Source organism: Pocillopora verrucosa, chromosome 5, assembly GCF_036669915.1.
Source record: "Pocillopora verrucosa isolate sample1 chromosome 5, ASM3666991v2, whole genome shotgun sequence".
NCBI lineage: Eukaryota > Metazoa > Cnidaria > Anthozoa > Scleractinia > Pocilloporidae > Pocillopora > Pocillopora verrucosa.
The window spans coordinates 18,327,947-18,344,474 of NC_089316.1; the positions used below are offsets into that span (position 1 = coordinate 18,327,947).

At 41.4% G+C, this 16,528-nt stretch overlaps 3 protein-coding genes across 3 annotated transcripts in view; 2 read left to right on the forward strand and 1 right to left on the reverse strand.

Moving 5' to 3' along the window:
* LOC131782383 (uncharacterized) overlaps positions 1–47 on the forward strand; it is a 3,111-nt gene extending 3,064 nt beyond the window's left edge. Inside the window, exon 1 of the mRNA XM_059099116.2 lies at positions 1–47. This exon is cut by the window's left edge and continues 3,064 nt beyond it. The gene's annotated coding sequence lies outside the window, so the exon portion shown is untranslated.
* A 938-nt stretch (positions 48–985) lies between these two features.
* Positions 986–3,687, forward strand: LOC131768483 (cyclin-dependent kinase 1-A-like). Its single transcript, XM_059084208.2, has 2 exons — positions 986–1,252; positions 1,895–3,687. The coding sequence occupies exons 1-2, from the start codon at positions 1,013–1,015 to the stop codon at positions 2,750–2,752; spliced, it is 1,098 nt and encodes a 365-aa protein (XP_058940191.2). The 5' UTR covers positions 986–1,012; the 3' UTR covers positions 2,753–3,687.
* A 3,347-nt stretch (positions 3,688–7,034) lies between these two features.
* On the reverse strand, positions 7,035–16,146 carry LOC131783765 (uncharacterized). The gene is made up of 4 exons (XM_066166462.1): positions 15,936–16,146; positions 15,681–15,832; positions 14,646–14,767; positions 7,035–12,552 (listed from the first exon to the last, which is right to left on the reverse strand). The coding sequence occupies exons 1-4, from the start codon at positions 16,144–16,146 to the stop codon at positions 7,035–7,037; spliced, it is 6,003 nt and encodes a 2,000-aa protein (XP_066022559.1).
* Positions 16,147–16,528: the final 382 nt, after the last annotated feature.

Consider the following 16,528-nt stretch of genomic DNA (forward strand, 5'->3'; position numbering starts at 1 on the left):
AAGGGCTCAAATTGCCTGTTATGAATTAAAAGGATATTTGAGCCCTGTAATGCTTTTGGTATTATTTCATGACAGTTTTGAAAATTTCGAAATTACAAGGATTTGTATGTAAAACCATGTACATGTGGGATGATGTGGCTAAATTGTGGGTTTGGAACGATTTTCAGTTCTTGAAACCTAGCTTGCTTCTATCTTACTCAAATCCAATTAGGTGATCTTGGTAAAAAAAATACCCTGCTCATATTAATCTATTTTCAGTCAAGAATGAAATAAACCCACATACATTTTAACTGAAAAAGGGTGGCATGTACTCCGTGCATTGTGGATGGGTGCCAGAACAATACTCCAATTGCCTCTGATAAAGGACTGGAACAGACGGAGGAGAAATGAACGATATCTGCTTTATACACAATTGGAGGATCTGCTTAGGGGTACCATTTTTCAGGCTTCAGGTATTTGAAAGGGCTGGAATTCAACTTTTTGAAGTATTTTAAAAGGCCCAGGGTTTGGAAACTAGTCATTTTTTGTTTGGTTAAAGGGCTAACAGGATCAAATGAATTTATTAAAATTACATCAGGAGTCACCCTACCCTTCAACTATTTTCTTATAACTTGATTATTAATGCACAGGCTTGACATAAAACCTATGCATAATCTTTTTTCAGACCAGTTTTAGTGCACACATAATTTCTTCTATCATGTAAAAATCTGTGCAAAACTTAATATAAATTAAAGAACACATCCTGGCCCCTTGAAATGTGTAAGAGCTACTGTATTACAGAGTAAAATATGTCAAATGTTGGAATTGTTGGACAAATTAAGTCGTTGATGAACGATTACATTCCCTAAAAGGTATCAACCCCACCAAGCCAAAGTTTCACCCCTTATGGAGATTTCGCGTATCATAAATGACATAATTATCTAATTGAGCATCATTGCTGACCCAATTTTACGCGGGAAATGGCTCAGAGGCGGGAAATATGGACGGCAGTCATAAGCATCGTATAAATATTATGAAGACAAACCAGCCATTTTCTTGGAGAAAGAATACCCCTAAAGAAAGAGCAGCAATGCAGAACGACAGAAGAAAGCGAAAGAGAAAGGCTAGAGCGGCGAACAAAGAAGATAAAAGAAGAAAAGCTCTGTTAGCACTTGAAGATGAGCGAGCGATGACCGTAGCGAAGAATGAAAGATTGCTCCATCTTGCGAGGAAGTATTACGCTAAATGGCATGCTCTACATCTTCGTGAACGGGTAGGAACGCCATTTGATGTAATTTTTCGTAGTCCGTTAAATATCATCTAATGTTTACAGTGAAGGGTTAAGACTTTTAACATCTGCCGCTTCTGCAAATATCTCACATCTATTTATTCATTACCAATTGAAGTAGCCAGGGGCCCGTTTCTCGAAAGCCCCGGTAACGTTTCGGGCCCGAAATCAAATTTTCAAATCGAAATATAAAGAATCAGAACGCGGGTTCTGGCTAGTAAACTACTCCATTCTGTTTCATTAACTGATATTTTTATCATGTTAGATGCAAAACTATTGAAACCTCTACCTTGCATGTAAACAACAACAGCTTTACGGGCCCGTTAATTATTGGGAATTTCGAGAAACGGGCCCCAGCAGGTTTAAATACAGTAACCGACTGTAACAACAAGGTTCCGCTAGTCCCCTCCTTTTGGAAAAGTCTGTGGTATGCTTCCCCAGAAAACTTTGAAATTTCAAAGCCCTAGGACACGATTTACCGCGTTCTTGTTTATACTAGATCAGGAGCGGATCTAGAGGGGAGGGTGAAATGGGTGCGTCAGCAAAATTAAGCAATTAAAAAATGTAAGGGCTACTGAGAACCAATCAGATTTCATAATTGGCAAGAATGGTATTAATTTTTTTCAGACTAGCAAAATGGATAAATCAAACACTATGGAGAATGAGAAACAGGCACATAAAGATGCCCCAGTTTCTGCAGATCAACCGGTGTCACATGTAAAGAGAAGTCATCTCAGTCATGTGAAAGATCCAAGTGGTTCTACTGACCAACCTCTGTTACTGGGATGTGGTGTCTTTGGACGTTGTTATAAAATGAATTACAGAGGGATTTCAGTTGCTGTTAAACAATTTAACACACACCTGTCATCAGAGTCCAGTGTTATCAAAGAAGCATCACTGATGAAACAGTTGGATCACCCATGTTTTCCCTACGTTTATGGTGTTTGTGTACAAAGCAAACCTTACCTGTTAGTACTTCAGTTTTGCAATGTGGAAGGCAAAGCATACACTCTTCACAGGACGTTACATAGCCGTACCTTGGTTTTGAAAAATCAAGAGTGGTTTGATGTCATTTTGCAACTTCTAGAAGCACTCAAAGTGTTGCACAACTCTGGACTGATTCATCAGGATATAAAAGGTGATAACATCTTGCTTACATACAAAAATACACTGTTTGTGCCAGTAATCATTGATTTTGGAAAGTGCATTAGAAAACAGGAAGCCAGTAGAAAAGTTTTGTCCAAACAAGAACAAGAGACATACAAACAGAAGTACACACATGTTACCCCTGAAGTTGTTGCAGGAACCCACCCTCCATCTCATGCAAGTGATGTATATGCCCTTGGCCAACTGTTAAGGCAGATTGCAACCAAGATTGGTTGCAAGCCACTTCTCTCCCTTAGTGAATGCAGCTTAAAGAATGACCCAAATGCTAGGGCTTCTTTGGATCACCTCTTGGTCAGTGTCAAGTCTCTGTCATCATGATTAGGTTCTTGATATTAAATGGAGAGGAGAAGTCGTTATGTCAGATTTGTTGATGACAACAAAGTGAAAAGGTCACTTAAAAAGTGAATTCACACTGTTTCAAACTTATCGATCTTATTCAGTTTCTTTTAATTTGTAAAATCGTGGCGAAATTATTTTCTGGGGTTGAATCCAAAAGGACCATATCTGACTTTAGAAAAAGAAAAAGAAAATTTTTGTGCTGTGTTCACCAACTCCATAAACCAGTTACGTGAAATTAGGAAGTTTCAAGCTGCAGACTTGCAACGATGGATAAGAAATGTACAGAAAAATGTGATGCACTTGCAAAGTTGTTGTTTTGCTAGAGGATATTACATGGCCGCACGGAGATAAGAAATTTCTCTTCAAGTGTTGAACGAGAAGAGAAATTCCGTATGTCCAAGCAGCCATGTAATGTTCTATTTATTATGTAAACACCAATGAAATACCAAACCATTTCACTTTAACAGTTTTTTGGTGTGAAAGGCACGATTTATTATCTAGCCATAGCAAAGGTGATATTTTCACATGTGAGGATAACATGTTATTTCCACCTGTGAAGATAACAAGTTTTTGCAAGAAAGCTCACCTAGTATTTCATTGGTGTTTATATAATAAACTGATTTCTTTTTTGCCATTCGTTGCCGTCGCTGTGGTTGTTGCTTAAGCTCCCCACTGTTGTGATCCAGAAATGTTGCTACCATGGTAAAGTGACATCATACTCCTTCTCTCTATTGGTTGTCATATCTCCCCTAACTAAAAAACTCTGACACTGTGGCAGGGCTACAAACCCTTTAAGTCCCAAGAGTCACCCAAAACAGTTTTCCCCTCACAACATCATTACTTCATTAAAGGAAAAGATTATGACAACCAAATAAACACCACAAGGAGAAGGGTTTCATCTTTCAACAAATTAATTCTCTCGACTAATGCATGGAGATTATTTGGCAAATTGTGTATTCAGGTATTGGGGCTTAAAGGGTAAAAGTGTTTTAATGATGTTAATATTGTGACCTTTATTTTAAAAAAATAGCTTTCTAATAAAATTACTGATAAGTTACTGAAGTTTTGCTCTAGGTGGACTGAAAGCCAAGTCCACTCCGTCCGATCTTGGGTTATTTTTCTTCTGTTTTTAAAATGATCTGGCTATAAATTTAAATTTATAATGTGGATTTGACTATTGTATGACATATTTTACTGCACAAGTAAGGATTTCACATTCTGTGGGAGAATTGTTATTTACTTCAGGCTCAATTGAAAGCCAAAACCACTGTTTCTGGTCATACTACCAGGGTTTCATTTTTCAAATGACCTCCTTTGCAAGCTTGGAACTACAGAAAAGTGATGGTGAAATATTTACCTTTAATTCAGCTTTCCTTACAGAGTAGGTGGAAGCTTGTAGTTGCCCAGATGTTTTCATCTTTAGGCAGCGCACCGGAAACGGGACAGGACAGATGTTTCATCTGTTAAGTTAGTGGAAGCTTCCCTTGTAAGGTAAATTCAATGATTGGCGGAGGTATTAATTTTTCCAGACTAACTGTATGAAATCATCATGATTAGAAAGGTAAATACCAAAGGCTAAACTCAACATTGTTCAATCACTTAAATTTCACAAGTGTGTGTTCACTGCAGAGTAGGTGGAAGCTTGTAGTTGCCCAGATGTTTTCATCTTTAGGCAGCACACCGGAAACGGGACAGGACAGATGTTTCATCTGTTAAGTTAGCCAAAGCAAACTTTGTAGTGAATACAAATAATGGGCAACAAGTTTTGGTTATGGACCGTGTTATTTCTGCAGTAAATATCATTCCCCTGTGGGTCATTTGAAAGAGAAGCTCTGGATCCCAAAATACATGATGGAGAGTGGATCTGTTTCTATTGCTTTTAATCACTGCTGAACATCGCTTTACTTATTTAAAATGGCAGTGAAATGAGGTGTCAAGACCTGATGGTGAATCCCTAGTGTATAAGCACTCACAAAGTAGATAACTTTCTTGTATTGGGATCAGTTTTGGTTTAGATTGGGAGACTTTTGACAAAGGATTCAGCATGTTGTGCTCTTATGATTTTCTTTCTTCTTTTAAGATTTAGGCCATGGCAACAGTAGCACTACATGAACACTGTAGTTATTATTTTTTAATAAGTGAGTTAATAATCTCTTCCAATTGGCATTGTTTTTGCATAAAGGCTCTATGCCAGGTACCACACAGAAAACACACAATAGGTAATGGGAAAAATTCTGGTGGCAGGGAAGTGCTTAAATCTAGGGGTAAGGGGACCAGGAAAGAAGCCCTCCTGAGGGGAGATAAGATCGAGTGGTACTGGGGGTAGCCACCCTGGACAGGAGTCCTGGTAGTCTCTGGGGGTGAGGCCCATATCCCCCAGTCACTAGGAACTAAGGGGAACCGGGAGGGGTGGCCATCCTGGGTGGAGTACAGATCAGGTGTGAATGGTTTACCCAGTGTCACTCTTTTTCATTGTAATGCAGCGTTTTTTAAAGAAAATACAAGACAAGACTAAGAAACGTCAGTGGAAAAAATTTGGCGGTGATATTGCTCAAACCGATTCTTTAAAAAACCGTCAACTAGTCGATCTGTACTCAGATTGACTGTATTTTCTACGATATGGTATAATTGAACTGATGTAAATTAGTGTTAATTCCAAATTCTTTTGGAAATAAAGTTTATGCTTTCAGGGGGGATCTTTATCCACCCCATGACTTGTGTTCATTATACACACTTTAGATGACCCTTTTTTCCTTTTTTATTGCCTTCGAAATGCCTCAGTTCATGGTCAAAATTTGTTAAGGGGGTTAGTTTTCCTTTAAAGTGGACTGATGCTGTGTCGGTTGCGGAGTGGAAGTTGGAAAATTGTTTAGTCAACAAGGTTGACATTGTCACCTCAAAAAGATGGCGTTTCGAACGTTCATCCCTCATCAGAACGAATACTATCAGAAAACCGAAAGCAAATGTGAGAAAACACTCGCAAATCTGGTCATTTGGAAGAAATGCAAATTTTGTCCAAAAGTAAATATTTGCACATGTTACATGAGTAAAACGCACGCGAAAGTTTTTGGATGTAGTTTGGGTGAACGTTGGAAAACAGTGATGCATACATATAGATTTGCAACATGTTTGCTTAGATTTTTGCAGAAAGCAAACATTATTTTTCCACAGAGAGCAAATCTGGAGTAAATGTACACCGGATTTGTTGATTTAGGGAGGTATCAAATACGAAGCAAATGTAAAGTAGATTTCAGGTTTACGTCGTATTTGCACGCAATTTCAACGGAATAAACATCTGTGTTTGCATCATAATTACTTCTGGTGATAATTTTGGTCAAATTTAGAAGGCTAAATTTGCATCATATTTACTTCTGTCGCAAACCTGTTTAAATCCGTTTTTTCGTGCAGTGTTTGTCAGGCTGAGACAAACAATATTCATTCACATGCTAGACTGAACGCACTGTGCTGATTCATGATTAATTTTAGAGACTTTTTTTCATCACTCGTGTGGAATGTGTCAGTACAAAAAATACTATATATTTTATTTATATTAGTATTTAAATTACGATTTAAATTTTTCAGTAGAAAGAAGTAGCTTCTCGGTTCGTTTCGCTTGTTGGGGGGTATAGCCGCAAACGCTAATCACACGTATTTCAAACTTTACTAGAACAAACTTGACACATTGTTGAATACGGTAACTGAAAATGACAAAATTACAAACACGCGAAGGAGCATAAAATAACTTACATCGTATGAGTGAAAGTACTGGAAAACGACAAAGCGAGATAAACAAGGATACTTACAAGACGAATGTGACCAACCCAAAGACGAAAACATGAAACCCAGAGCTAGATATGTAACGGTAATTTTCACAAACTAGACAACTAACCAAATAAATTGCGCGCAACCAATATATATACGATATGCAAATAAATATAACAAGTACAAAACTGGTAACTGACAAAGGACACTAATGGAAGACGAGAAAATAAACACCTAACACGAAACTATGAAACACCAACACTAACAAAAAATGATAGTACAAATTCTTGCGCCTACATTCCGGCCCCTTAAATATGAAGATCTAAATCCAAGTATTTACCAGCAAAACACTAAAAGGCGCAAACTTTACAGAGCTAATTGAACTTAGACGATTTTTACTTAATGTTCAGACGCCTAACAGAGTCAACAAAGTACTATAAAGTGTCAATTTAAATCTTTCTCCTCAAAGAAAAGTCACGCAATCTTGGTAATCATACGATTAAGGAAAGTCAATGAATTTTTCCTTCCACTTGTTCAATTGATTCCAGAAGACATAGTTTACTGATAGGGCGCTCCAAAGTTGATGTCTTGGTTTTAACCTTGACACGGCGGACAAATCCATATTTGTCAGGAAAAACCTCTGTAATCCGACCAATTGCCCACGCATTCCTTGGCAAAGTTTCGTCAACCACGATAACAGTGTCCCCACGGCAAAGTTTTTCTTTGGTCGAAACCATTTCTGACGTGATTGCAACAGAGGGAGATATTCTCTCTTCCAGCGACCCCAGAAAACATCAGCCAAATATTGTACTTGCCGCCATCTTCTCCTGGAGTATGTGTCGCTCTTTAAGAACAAGCCTGGAGGAAGAGGTGTCTCGCTGCGAAGCAGGAGAAGGTGGTTGGGTGATAGTGGTTCCAAATCCTTTGGATCGTCAGAAACTGTGGTCAGAGGTCTTCCATTGATAATGCTCTCACATTCACACAACAAAGTCTGAAGACTCTCATCATCGAGACTTTGTTCTTTAACCAGGGCACCCAGAACCTTGCGTATAGATCTAATTAGCCTCTCCCAGACACCACCATGATGCGAGGCTCCGGGTGGGTTAAAAACCCATTTGATGCTTTTCTGCAGAAGGGCGTCATGAATTTTAGCTTGATTCCAGCTGTCAATCATGACACGAAGCTCCCTTTCACCTCCTACGAAATTTGAACCATTGTTGGAGCGAATTTCTTTAACTTGACCTCTACGAGCGATAAAACGTCTGAGTGCGTTAATAAAAGAGTCAGTGTCCAGTGAGTGACACACCTCCAGATGAACAGCTCGCAGTACCAAACAAGTGAAGATTGCACCATAACGTTTGACCATGCTCCTCTTTTGACGAACAAGAAAGGGACCAAAATAATCTATCCCCACGCACGTGAAGGGGGGTTGATCTGGTGTAACTCGAGGCCGAGGCAGATTTGCCATCTTTTGTTCTCCAACGGGACCTTGTCGTCGTTTGCAATCAAAGCAGGATGAAAGCACACTTCTAACAGTAGAGTTGGCACGAATCAACCAGAAACGTTCGCGCAACAGAGCCAGGACATATTCTCTACTAGAATGGCCGCTTTTCTGGTGAAAGTGGTTCACAAGCAGACGAGCTAGATGAGAATCTTTAGGAATGATAATCTGATGCTTAGAGTCGTCTGATAGGGTAGCCCTGCTAAGGCGCCCGCCAACACGAAGAAGACCATCGGTCAAGATCGGATCTAATCTTGCAAATGCACTTGACCCCTTGACGCATTTATCTCCCTTAACGGCTTCTAATTCTTCTGCAAAGGTGAGATTCTGCTCGAACTTGATAATCTCTTTTCCGGCTTCTTCCAGCTCTGCGTTTGTCACCAATTTCGCTCCAGATGCGTCAGCAGTATCCAAACAATTCTCCTTTGACACTTTTCTCCTCATCACAAATCTTCTCTGGCAGCGAAGACACAGCGCGATAAACTTCAACAATTTGAACCATGAAGAAAACCGTTGGATGATAGAAACGATACTCGAATCTTTACTCGCGTGAACAACAAAAGATTTCGGCTCTCGTTTCACCTCTGGGTCATCTTCTTCCAGTTCTACGCCGCACAGAGGGGACCTTTCCCATTCAGATTTCTGTTTCAGCAGAAACGCCGGCCCCTTTATCTGGGAAAGTTTCGGTAGACCATTTAGCCACACACGCCAACGAGATAGGTAGTCGCTGGGAATCTCATCATCCCAACCCAAACTCTTTCTGCACAGATCCTGAAGGAGCAGTTTTGCCGGAAGGATGAAAGGCGCTGCCATACCGAGAGGATCGTAAACTGAACTCACCACGGAAAGGATACCACGCCTGGTACAAGGTTTCTCCTTAAAGTTCACTTTGAAACCAAATGTATCTGTCTCGACAAACCAGGATACACCTAGGGCTCTCTCTGCAGGAAGCACGTCGTTATCAAGATCCAGATCTTTAACACCCTTCGCTCTAGCTTCTACAGGAATGGATTCCAAGACTTCGCAGTCATTGCTGATCCATTTATTCAAATTGAAACCTCCCCTCAGCATTAGCCGACGAAGTTCTTCCACATGTTTTATTGCAACAGCCGCTGAAGGTAAGGACTTCAGGCAGTCGTCAACGTAGAAATTCTTCAAGACAGTACTAACCACGTCAGGGGAAAACTCGTGCCTATGATCTTCGGCATTCCGTCGCATGGCGAAGTTAGCACAACTGGGAGACGAAACCGCGCCGAACAGATGTACGGTCATCCGATACTCTTCTAATTTCTTAGAGAAGTCGCCACGGGGCCACCAAAGGAACCGTAGGAGGTCTCTATCTACTTCTGGGACACGCACCTGATGGAACATAGATTGAACGTCACCCATGACTGCGACTGGCTCCTGACGGAAACGGATCAGCACGCCAACCAGATTATTGGTTAAGTCAGGACCTTGAAACAGCTCATCATTCAGGGAAGTTCCTTGAGAATGGGCTGAGCAATCGAAAACGACACGTATTTTATCCGGTTTCTTATGATGATAAACGCCGTGGTGCGGGATAAACCACACCTTACCATCTGATCTCTCCAGGACATCCAGGGGAACCTTTTCTGCAAAACCGTCACCGATCACCTTCTCAAGACAAGCAACATAGTCCTCGCGAAACTTCACATCTTTAGAGAATTTACGTTTAAGATAGAGGGCACGGCGTTCTGCTTGACTCTGGTTTGCTGGCATCTGCAAGTTGAGGTCCCTTAACGGCAGAGAAACCTGATAATGACCATCTTCACACTGCATAACTGAATCCTCTACAATGTTCATGAACTTTAAGTAATCCCTTGACATGCTTAAACCATCGGAAAGAGTGGCATCTGCAAAATCAGCACATGCTATACACATAGGATGAGTCTCCTTACAGTTAACGAATAAACTAGAAGATGGGACAAACTTTTGCTTTCTTCCAGTTGGGCCATTGATAACCCAGCCAAGATCAACTCTAGTTGCATATGGACCCCCATCAGAGGCAGGGACAACTTCTCTCGGTTGTAGGGCTTCAGGTACGTTTGCACCAATTAATAGATCCACCTCGGAATTCAATTCTGCTAGGTATACATAGCCTTGAAGGTGCGGCCATCGCTCCACATCCTCTTGTTTCGGGATCTCGTCTTTCACTACAGGCATAGAAGGTCGGGAAAGAACTTCTGGCAAGGAAATGACAACGTTCTCGTCTAGATCAGTCACTTCCAGGTTCGTAACAACGAGACTGTCCACATCGTTGCAGCTATCCATGGTGGTTAGCTTGAGTCTCATTTCCTTGCCGCTGACTCTCAGACGTTTCAACAGGCTAACCGAGCAAAAGGTGGTGTTAGATCCATTATCCAGCAACGCATAAGTCTCCACGGACCGAGGACTTCCTTTGACTTTGACCTTCACAGCAACAATGGGCAATGCAGTCACGGAACCCTCCATTGTGGTTAGGCCACAAAAGTGATCAGCTCTGTTCTTCTCAGTACTGGACTGGTTATTCTCGCTCTGAAGTCCATCCTTACCACGGTCGGACGCAACAATAGCTTCTGGTGCACCTACATGCATTACAGTAGCGTGTCTCTTATTACAGTGAATACAGGGCTTCCTTTTGTGACAACTTCTAGACTGATGGCCTCCACCTAAGCACGAAAAGCATAGCCTCTGCTTCATGACAAACTCCTGACGATCTGTAGGAGCTACTTTGGCGAAACTGGAACATTCGGTGAGATTGTGATCTGCATTACAAAACAGACAGTTCTTCTTAGAAGAATGAACTGCACTCAACACATCAGCAGATGAATTGAGAGCAGATTTCGTCTCGGAGATCGTGACGAGGCTTAGCTGTTTTCCACCGGGTCTCTCAGACTTCGATCTCGAACCCCTATCCTTGCTGTTCTTCTTATCCTTTTCCAAACAAGGAAGCTTGCCAAAAACTGGATTGGACAAGGTGCGGGCTTTCTGTTCAACGAAGAGTGAAATATCATCAATGCAGACGTCTCTCGCTTTCGAGTTGAGGATCCGATCAGCGTTGTCCCGCCAACTGGCTTGCAACTTCGGGGGAAGCCTCTCAATAATCTTCCGCATGCTATCCGGACTTTCGAACTTGCTGGAATGGCCGATAGCCTTAAGAGTGTATGTACAGCTAGAGAGCAAAACGGCAAAGCCTTCTAGGGCGTCTGCATCTTCAGCTTTGATGACTGGACCATTAGTGACTTTATCCACATATGCCATAGCGATTTTGTGCTTCTGTCCAAATTTGCTCTCTAAGAGTTTCTTTGCCTTTACGTACCCATCTTCGGCTTTCATGTAGAGGCAACTTTGTACCAACTCTTGAGCTCTGCCAGCTGTGTGCTGTTCGAGGTAATAGAGTCTCCCAGCGTAATCTAGTTCTCTAGTTTCGATTACGGTCTCGAACGCGCGAATGAAAGCACAGTAATGTAAAGGGTCTCCACTGAACACAGGTACACGTTTCCTGGGTAACAAGTTGCTTTGCTGCTGTTTCACGAACTCTTCCATTACTCGGTTCTGCTGGACGAGAATGCCATAGGCCTGGTCGCTTAGACCTGAGTTGCCAGTGCTTGAACTTGAATCACTCACAGCATCCTTATGATCTTTAACCGGGTTACTTGACTTCACAGACAATTTCTCTTTCTTATCGGCAGGTACAAATGACTCACGTTTTGAACCACCAGTCCTTGACTTTTCAGTGATGGAGGATACGACTGAAACGGGACAACGAGGATTCCTAGAGGCCACGTTGCTAGGCGCGAAATTACCCGCTTCAGCTTGAGCGTAAGCTTCTTCTCTAGCCACCGCTTTAGCGTACTCAGTTTTGAGGTTTAATTCATCTTTCTTCAACTGCAGGTCGTACTCTTGCCTCTTGAGGCGTAGCTCCGATTCCTGAAGCGAATGACGGTGTTTCAAAGCGTGTGCCTCCGCTCGAAGTTCCGCGATGCGAGCTGCCTCTTTGGCTCTTGCAGCAGATATGGAGCTCGTTTTAGAAAAGTGACTCGTTCTCGATCCACACATGGATGGTCTAGACTTGCTACGAACCTCGGACCCAATTTGAGAAGCGCTGTCGTCAGGCGTTATCAGGTTATCTTGAAGCCTGGCTTCCGTGACACGTAACCTATCATTGACCGTACGGCAGAAAAAATCTAAACTGCCTTCAATGTCGGCGAAATAGAGGTCTGATTCTTGTCTCTGACTTTCCTCAACCAGAGCTACATTATACGCGTCATGAGCCTCGGTAAATCTTCGAAATAGCGACGTGATTTCCGACAGCTTTACTTTCACCGTCTCCAAATTATTTACATCCGTTAAAAGACTATCGATCTCTCGACGCTTGGACGTTAACGAAGACAACACTCCTCCTCTTCGCTTTCTGAGTTCACGGATGCGTTCAAGAGAGATTCCTTCTTGATCCAAAGAGGTATTCGGTTTACGAGCACGTGGACCGTTTTCGGCAGGTGGCCGTTCTTCCCGGCTGAATAAGACAGGTAGACATCAGAACCGTTGCGAGACATCGTCATAAACTTCCAATAAACCAGATTCGTCTTTTACAAAATATAGCCGCAAACGCTAATCACACGTATTTCAAACTTTACTAGAACAAACTTGACACATTTTTGAATACGGTAAAAGACGAATCTGGTTTATTGGAAGTTATTAAAATACGTGTCGTTTTCGATTGCTCAGCCCATTCTCAAGGAACTTCCCTGAATGATGAGCTGTTTCAAGGTCCTGACTTAACCAATAATCTGGTTGGCGTGCTGATCCGTTTCCGTCAGGAGCCAGTCGCAGTCATGGGTGACGTTCAATCTATGTTCCATCAGGTGCGTGTCCCAGAAGTAGATAGAGACCTCCTACGGTTCCTTTGGTGGCCCCGTGGCGACTTCTCTAAGAAATTAGAAGAGTATCGGATGACCGTACATCTGTTGGGTGCGGTTTCGTCTCTCAGTTGTGCTAACTTCGCCATGCGACGGAATGCCGAAGATCATAGGCACGAGTTTTCCCCTGACGTGGTTAGTACTGTCTTGAAGAATTTCTACGTTGACGACTGCCTGAAGTCCTTACCTTCAGCGGCTGTTGCAATAAAACATGTGGAAGAACTTCGTCGGCTAATGCTGAGGGGAGGTTTCAATTTGAATAAATGGATCAGCAATGACTGCGAAGTCTTGGAATCCATTCCTGTAGAAGCTAGAGCGAAGGGTGTTAAAGATCTGGATCTTGATAACGACTTGCTTCCTGCAGAGAGAGCCCTAGGTGTATCCTGGTTTGTCGAGACAGATACATTTGGTTTCAAAGTGAATTTTCAAAGTAAGTTGTTCATTTTTGCATCTAGTCTAGCCTTAATTAAACCCAATGAAAAATTCTAACCGCTCTTGAAATTCCTTCAATCGTTAAATCAAGTTGCTAGAAACAGAGGTGGTCACAGATCAAAAATCTCAAACGCACAATTAGAAAAGTTACCTTAAAGGTAACATGTAAGGCGACTGCACCCAAACTTTGGGCTGAATTGAGACTTTCAGGCAATTTGAAACAAATCGCGACTTTTATTTCAACCGATCAGTCTCAAGAAATTACGGAACGGGAAATGCTAATCCGCAATGAATATATTAGACTTTACATCTCATATTGGCGATTAACCAAATTTTTCCCCTGCGAACAAAGATTCTCTCGTTAAATTTTAAATGGCAACACACGTTTAACCCCAAAACCGGTGTATCTAAATGTAATTTGTGAAGTAAAATATTTCACGCGTTGCAATACTATGATGTGGGTTTACATTCAAATAAATGGAAGAGTACCAACATTACTTCGCTTCTAACGCTCGCTAACAACTCCCAGCGTGCATCGTCGTTAAAAAGCTGGCTTACAAGTTTTTCTTTAAATGATTAACCTTTGTCAGAGGCACTTATGCTTACATATTTGATAATTCGAGTCTGTATCACGCCAAAGAAAATATCTGCAGTTCCCCCGAGCTCCTTCCAACCCATCAAATTGCTTGTTAGCCTTGTTATTTCCTCCAACACCTTCCATTATTTCTTCGCAACTTAAAATTCCGGATTTTTCTGACGATTGTGGCCAGCGTCAATCCATAGGGAGTTTGCCATTTATTTTTCTGTAGTCACTCCCCCCCCCTTTTTTTTTCTCTTAATTTTTTATTTTATTTTACTTTTCACGTATTATTATCATCGTTGTTATCATTATCAACATTTTGATTATTATAATCATCATCAATAGAATTACTATTATTATATGTAGTGAAAACGTCTGGATGCGTAAAAAATAACAAGATAGTGCATAACTACGTGGCCCATTAACTAAACAGGTATTCTAACAGAAAAGGTTTAAAAAAATATGAATATATAGATGAAAGATCTTCATAACGAAAAATGTCTGTGAAAGTTTTATACAAATATTGCAATTTTTATGCGGTTAGGATTTTTGAACAGTCTGTTCAGAGTAGTGCATAGTACTGCTTTCCTGCTTTTCCAAAGATGCTTGTCATCTCCTAGCTTCTCCAGATCTTTGGACCATCCGCCCAGCATATCTACTTTGCTAGGGATCTTGTACCCTGGACATTTTATTGACAACTCCAGTCTAAGTGGCCCATACTTGTCGGTTTTCTCTGTTTGTTTCTTTGCGCGGTTGTTCACCCACGGGCACTCATTTCCACCATGAGTACTTTCTTGGCCCTGTGATCAAAGAAACGCGCGTCAACTCGGTTGGCTCTACAGACGTATGGTCTATAAACACCGGCAGATCGAAGTAAGCATCTGCTTCAGGTGACTCGTTTAGTGGCTTGGGGTCTATATTTGTAAGCTATGGAGGAACAATATCAACGAGCTTGTGTTGTTTAAGCATCTCAAAGAATAGCATCTTCAGTGCAGCGTTGTGTCTTTCCAAGTACTTTGTCTGAGCAAGGTCTGAGCAACCTGCCAGTACATGTGTCAAAATTTCTGAGGATTTGCCACACAATCTGCATGTTACGTCGTTCAGAGTTGATGTTCTAGTCTTGTACGCCGAGTAGACCTTAGTAGGGGTAAGCTGTTCATGTAACTCCATAGCATATCCAACCGGGTAATCGGAGTAGGTCCATCATTTTGGTGAGCCACGCTTGGTCCATGGAACCATATGCTTTCTTCACATAGACCCATGCCATGCTCACAATCCGTTTACTTCGATGACAATCCTGGGTCACCATCTTGTCAATGATGAGGTTGTATGCGATTCCGCTACATTCAGCCTTCGCCCCTCTCTGTTCCCCTTCCATCAAGTCGTGTGTGTTAGGTGGATGTCAAGTGGGATCTGCAAGCTAGATGTGAACCATTTATAGCTGTTGTTGAGACAAATGATAGGTCTTTGGTTTTCACTCGAGAGGTCTCCTGATGAAGCTGAGGCCATTCAGCATTGTTGTTATCAATCCTTCTCCTTTCTCCATAATGAAATCGCATTCTCAATCTTCTCGAATACATCGGCGTTGCTATGGGAACCGTCCTCAGTGGTTATTTGATAGACAGGTCGATCTTCTGTTGCATCATACATGAATGCAAACGTAGAGTAAATCCGCCTCGTATCTTTTTTAAATCAGTAGTTAAGCGATCTTACTTTATCTTGTTTCTTGTCTTTGATGAATTTCGTTTCCATGCAGTTAAAAAGTTGTGTGGATGAGATCCCTTCGCATTTTCCTAATAAGAATGCTCTGTTTTCTTTCCCTTTTTCTTCAGTTTCCGATTGTCCCTTAGTCTCTCCAGCTCCGCCTTTGCAATAGACAATCTTATACAGTCGAATCTCGCTTGTCCGAACTCGTCGGGACCTCGGTAAATAGTCCGGATAATCAAGAGTCCAGATAATCGAAAATACGAATATTAATGATTCCTTTTAATCCTTCGCTTGTATCGATGCTGTCTGTAGATTTTAGGATCTTGTCTTTGTTCTTCTGTATGTCTGAGATCTGCTGCTTGCTGATGCCATATTCTTGAGCTAAATTTGTTCCTTTCTCTTTTTTATCCCAATGTGAAATAATTATCTGCTTTTCTTTAAACGATAGAACTTGCTTTCGCTTTGTAGACATGTTTTTGGTTTGAGTTTACGATCGATCGCTCTTGTGTTTACATGACTCAAGCGGAAGGAATTAATCAAGCATGAAATTCACTCAGCAACAAAACAATTGAGCCAATCAGATATCAGCTGAACGCATTAGAATATTTCTTTGTCTCGTCGGACTTTCGAATGTTGAAAAGCACATAGAATAATACGCCGTTTCAATAATCTTTTGAAAGGATTATTGGGCTTTTTGCGACTTTCAGTTTTCAAGATCACAGCTAATTAATATTCATAAAAATTGGGACTAGAGAAAAAAGTTCGGATAATCGAATAGTCGAGGTTCGACTGTACAGAGTTCATCCGCTTTCTCCACAAAAACTCTCTTATTTCTGGATGAATTCTTAGTTACA

Bases quoted from the DNA above. Each gene is read 5' to 3' on its own strand.
- LOC131783765 (XM_066166462.1), bottom strand. From the start codon at position 16,146: ATGTCTACAAAGCGAAAGCAAGTTCTATCGTTTAAAGAAAAGCAGATA. The intron at 14,768-15,680 runs GTAAGATCGCTT...CTTTGATCACAG, and splicing joins AAGACAAGAAACAAGATAAA to GGCCAAGAAAGTACTCATGG. The intron at 12,553-14,645 runs GTACAAGATCCC...TGTCTTATTCAG, and splicing joins TTGTCAATAAAATGTCCAGG to CCGGGAAGAACGGCCACCTG.
- LOC131768483 (XM_059084208.2), top strand. From the start codon at position 1,013: ATGAAGACAAACCAGCCATTTTCTTGGAGAAAGAATACCCCTAAAGAA. The intron at 1,253-1,894 runs GTAGGAACGCCA...AATTTTTTTCAG, and splicing joins CTCTACATCTTCGTGAACGG to ACTAGCAAAATGGATAAATC.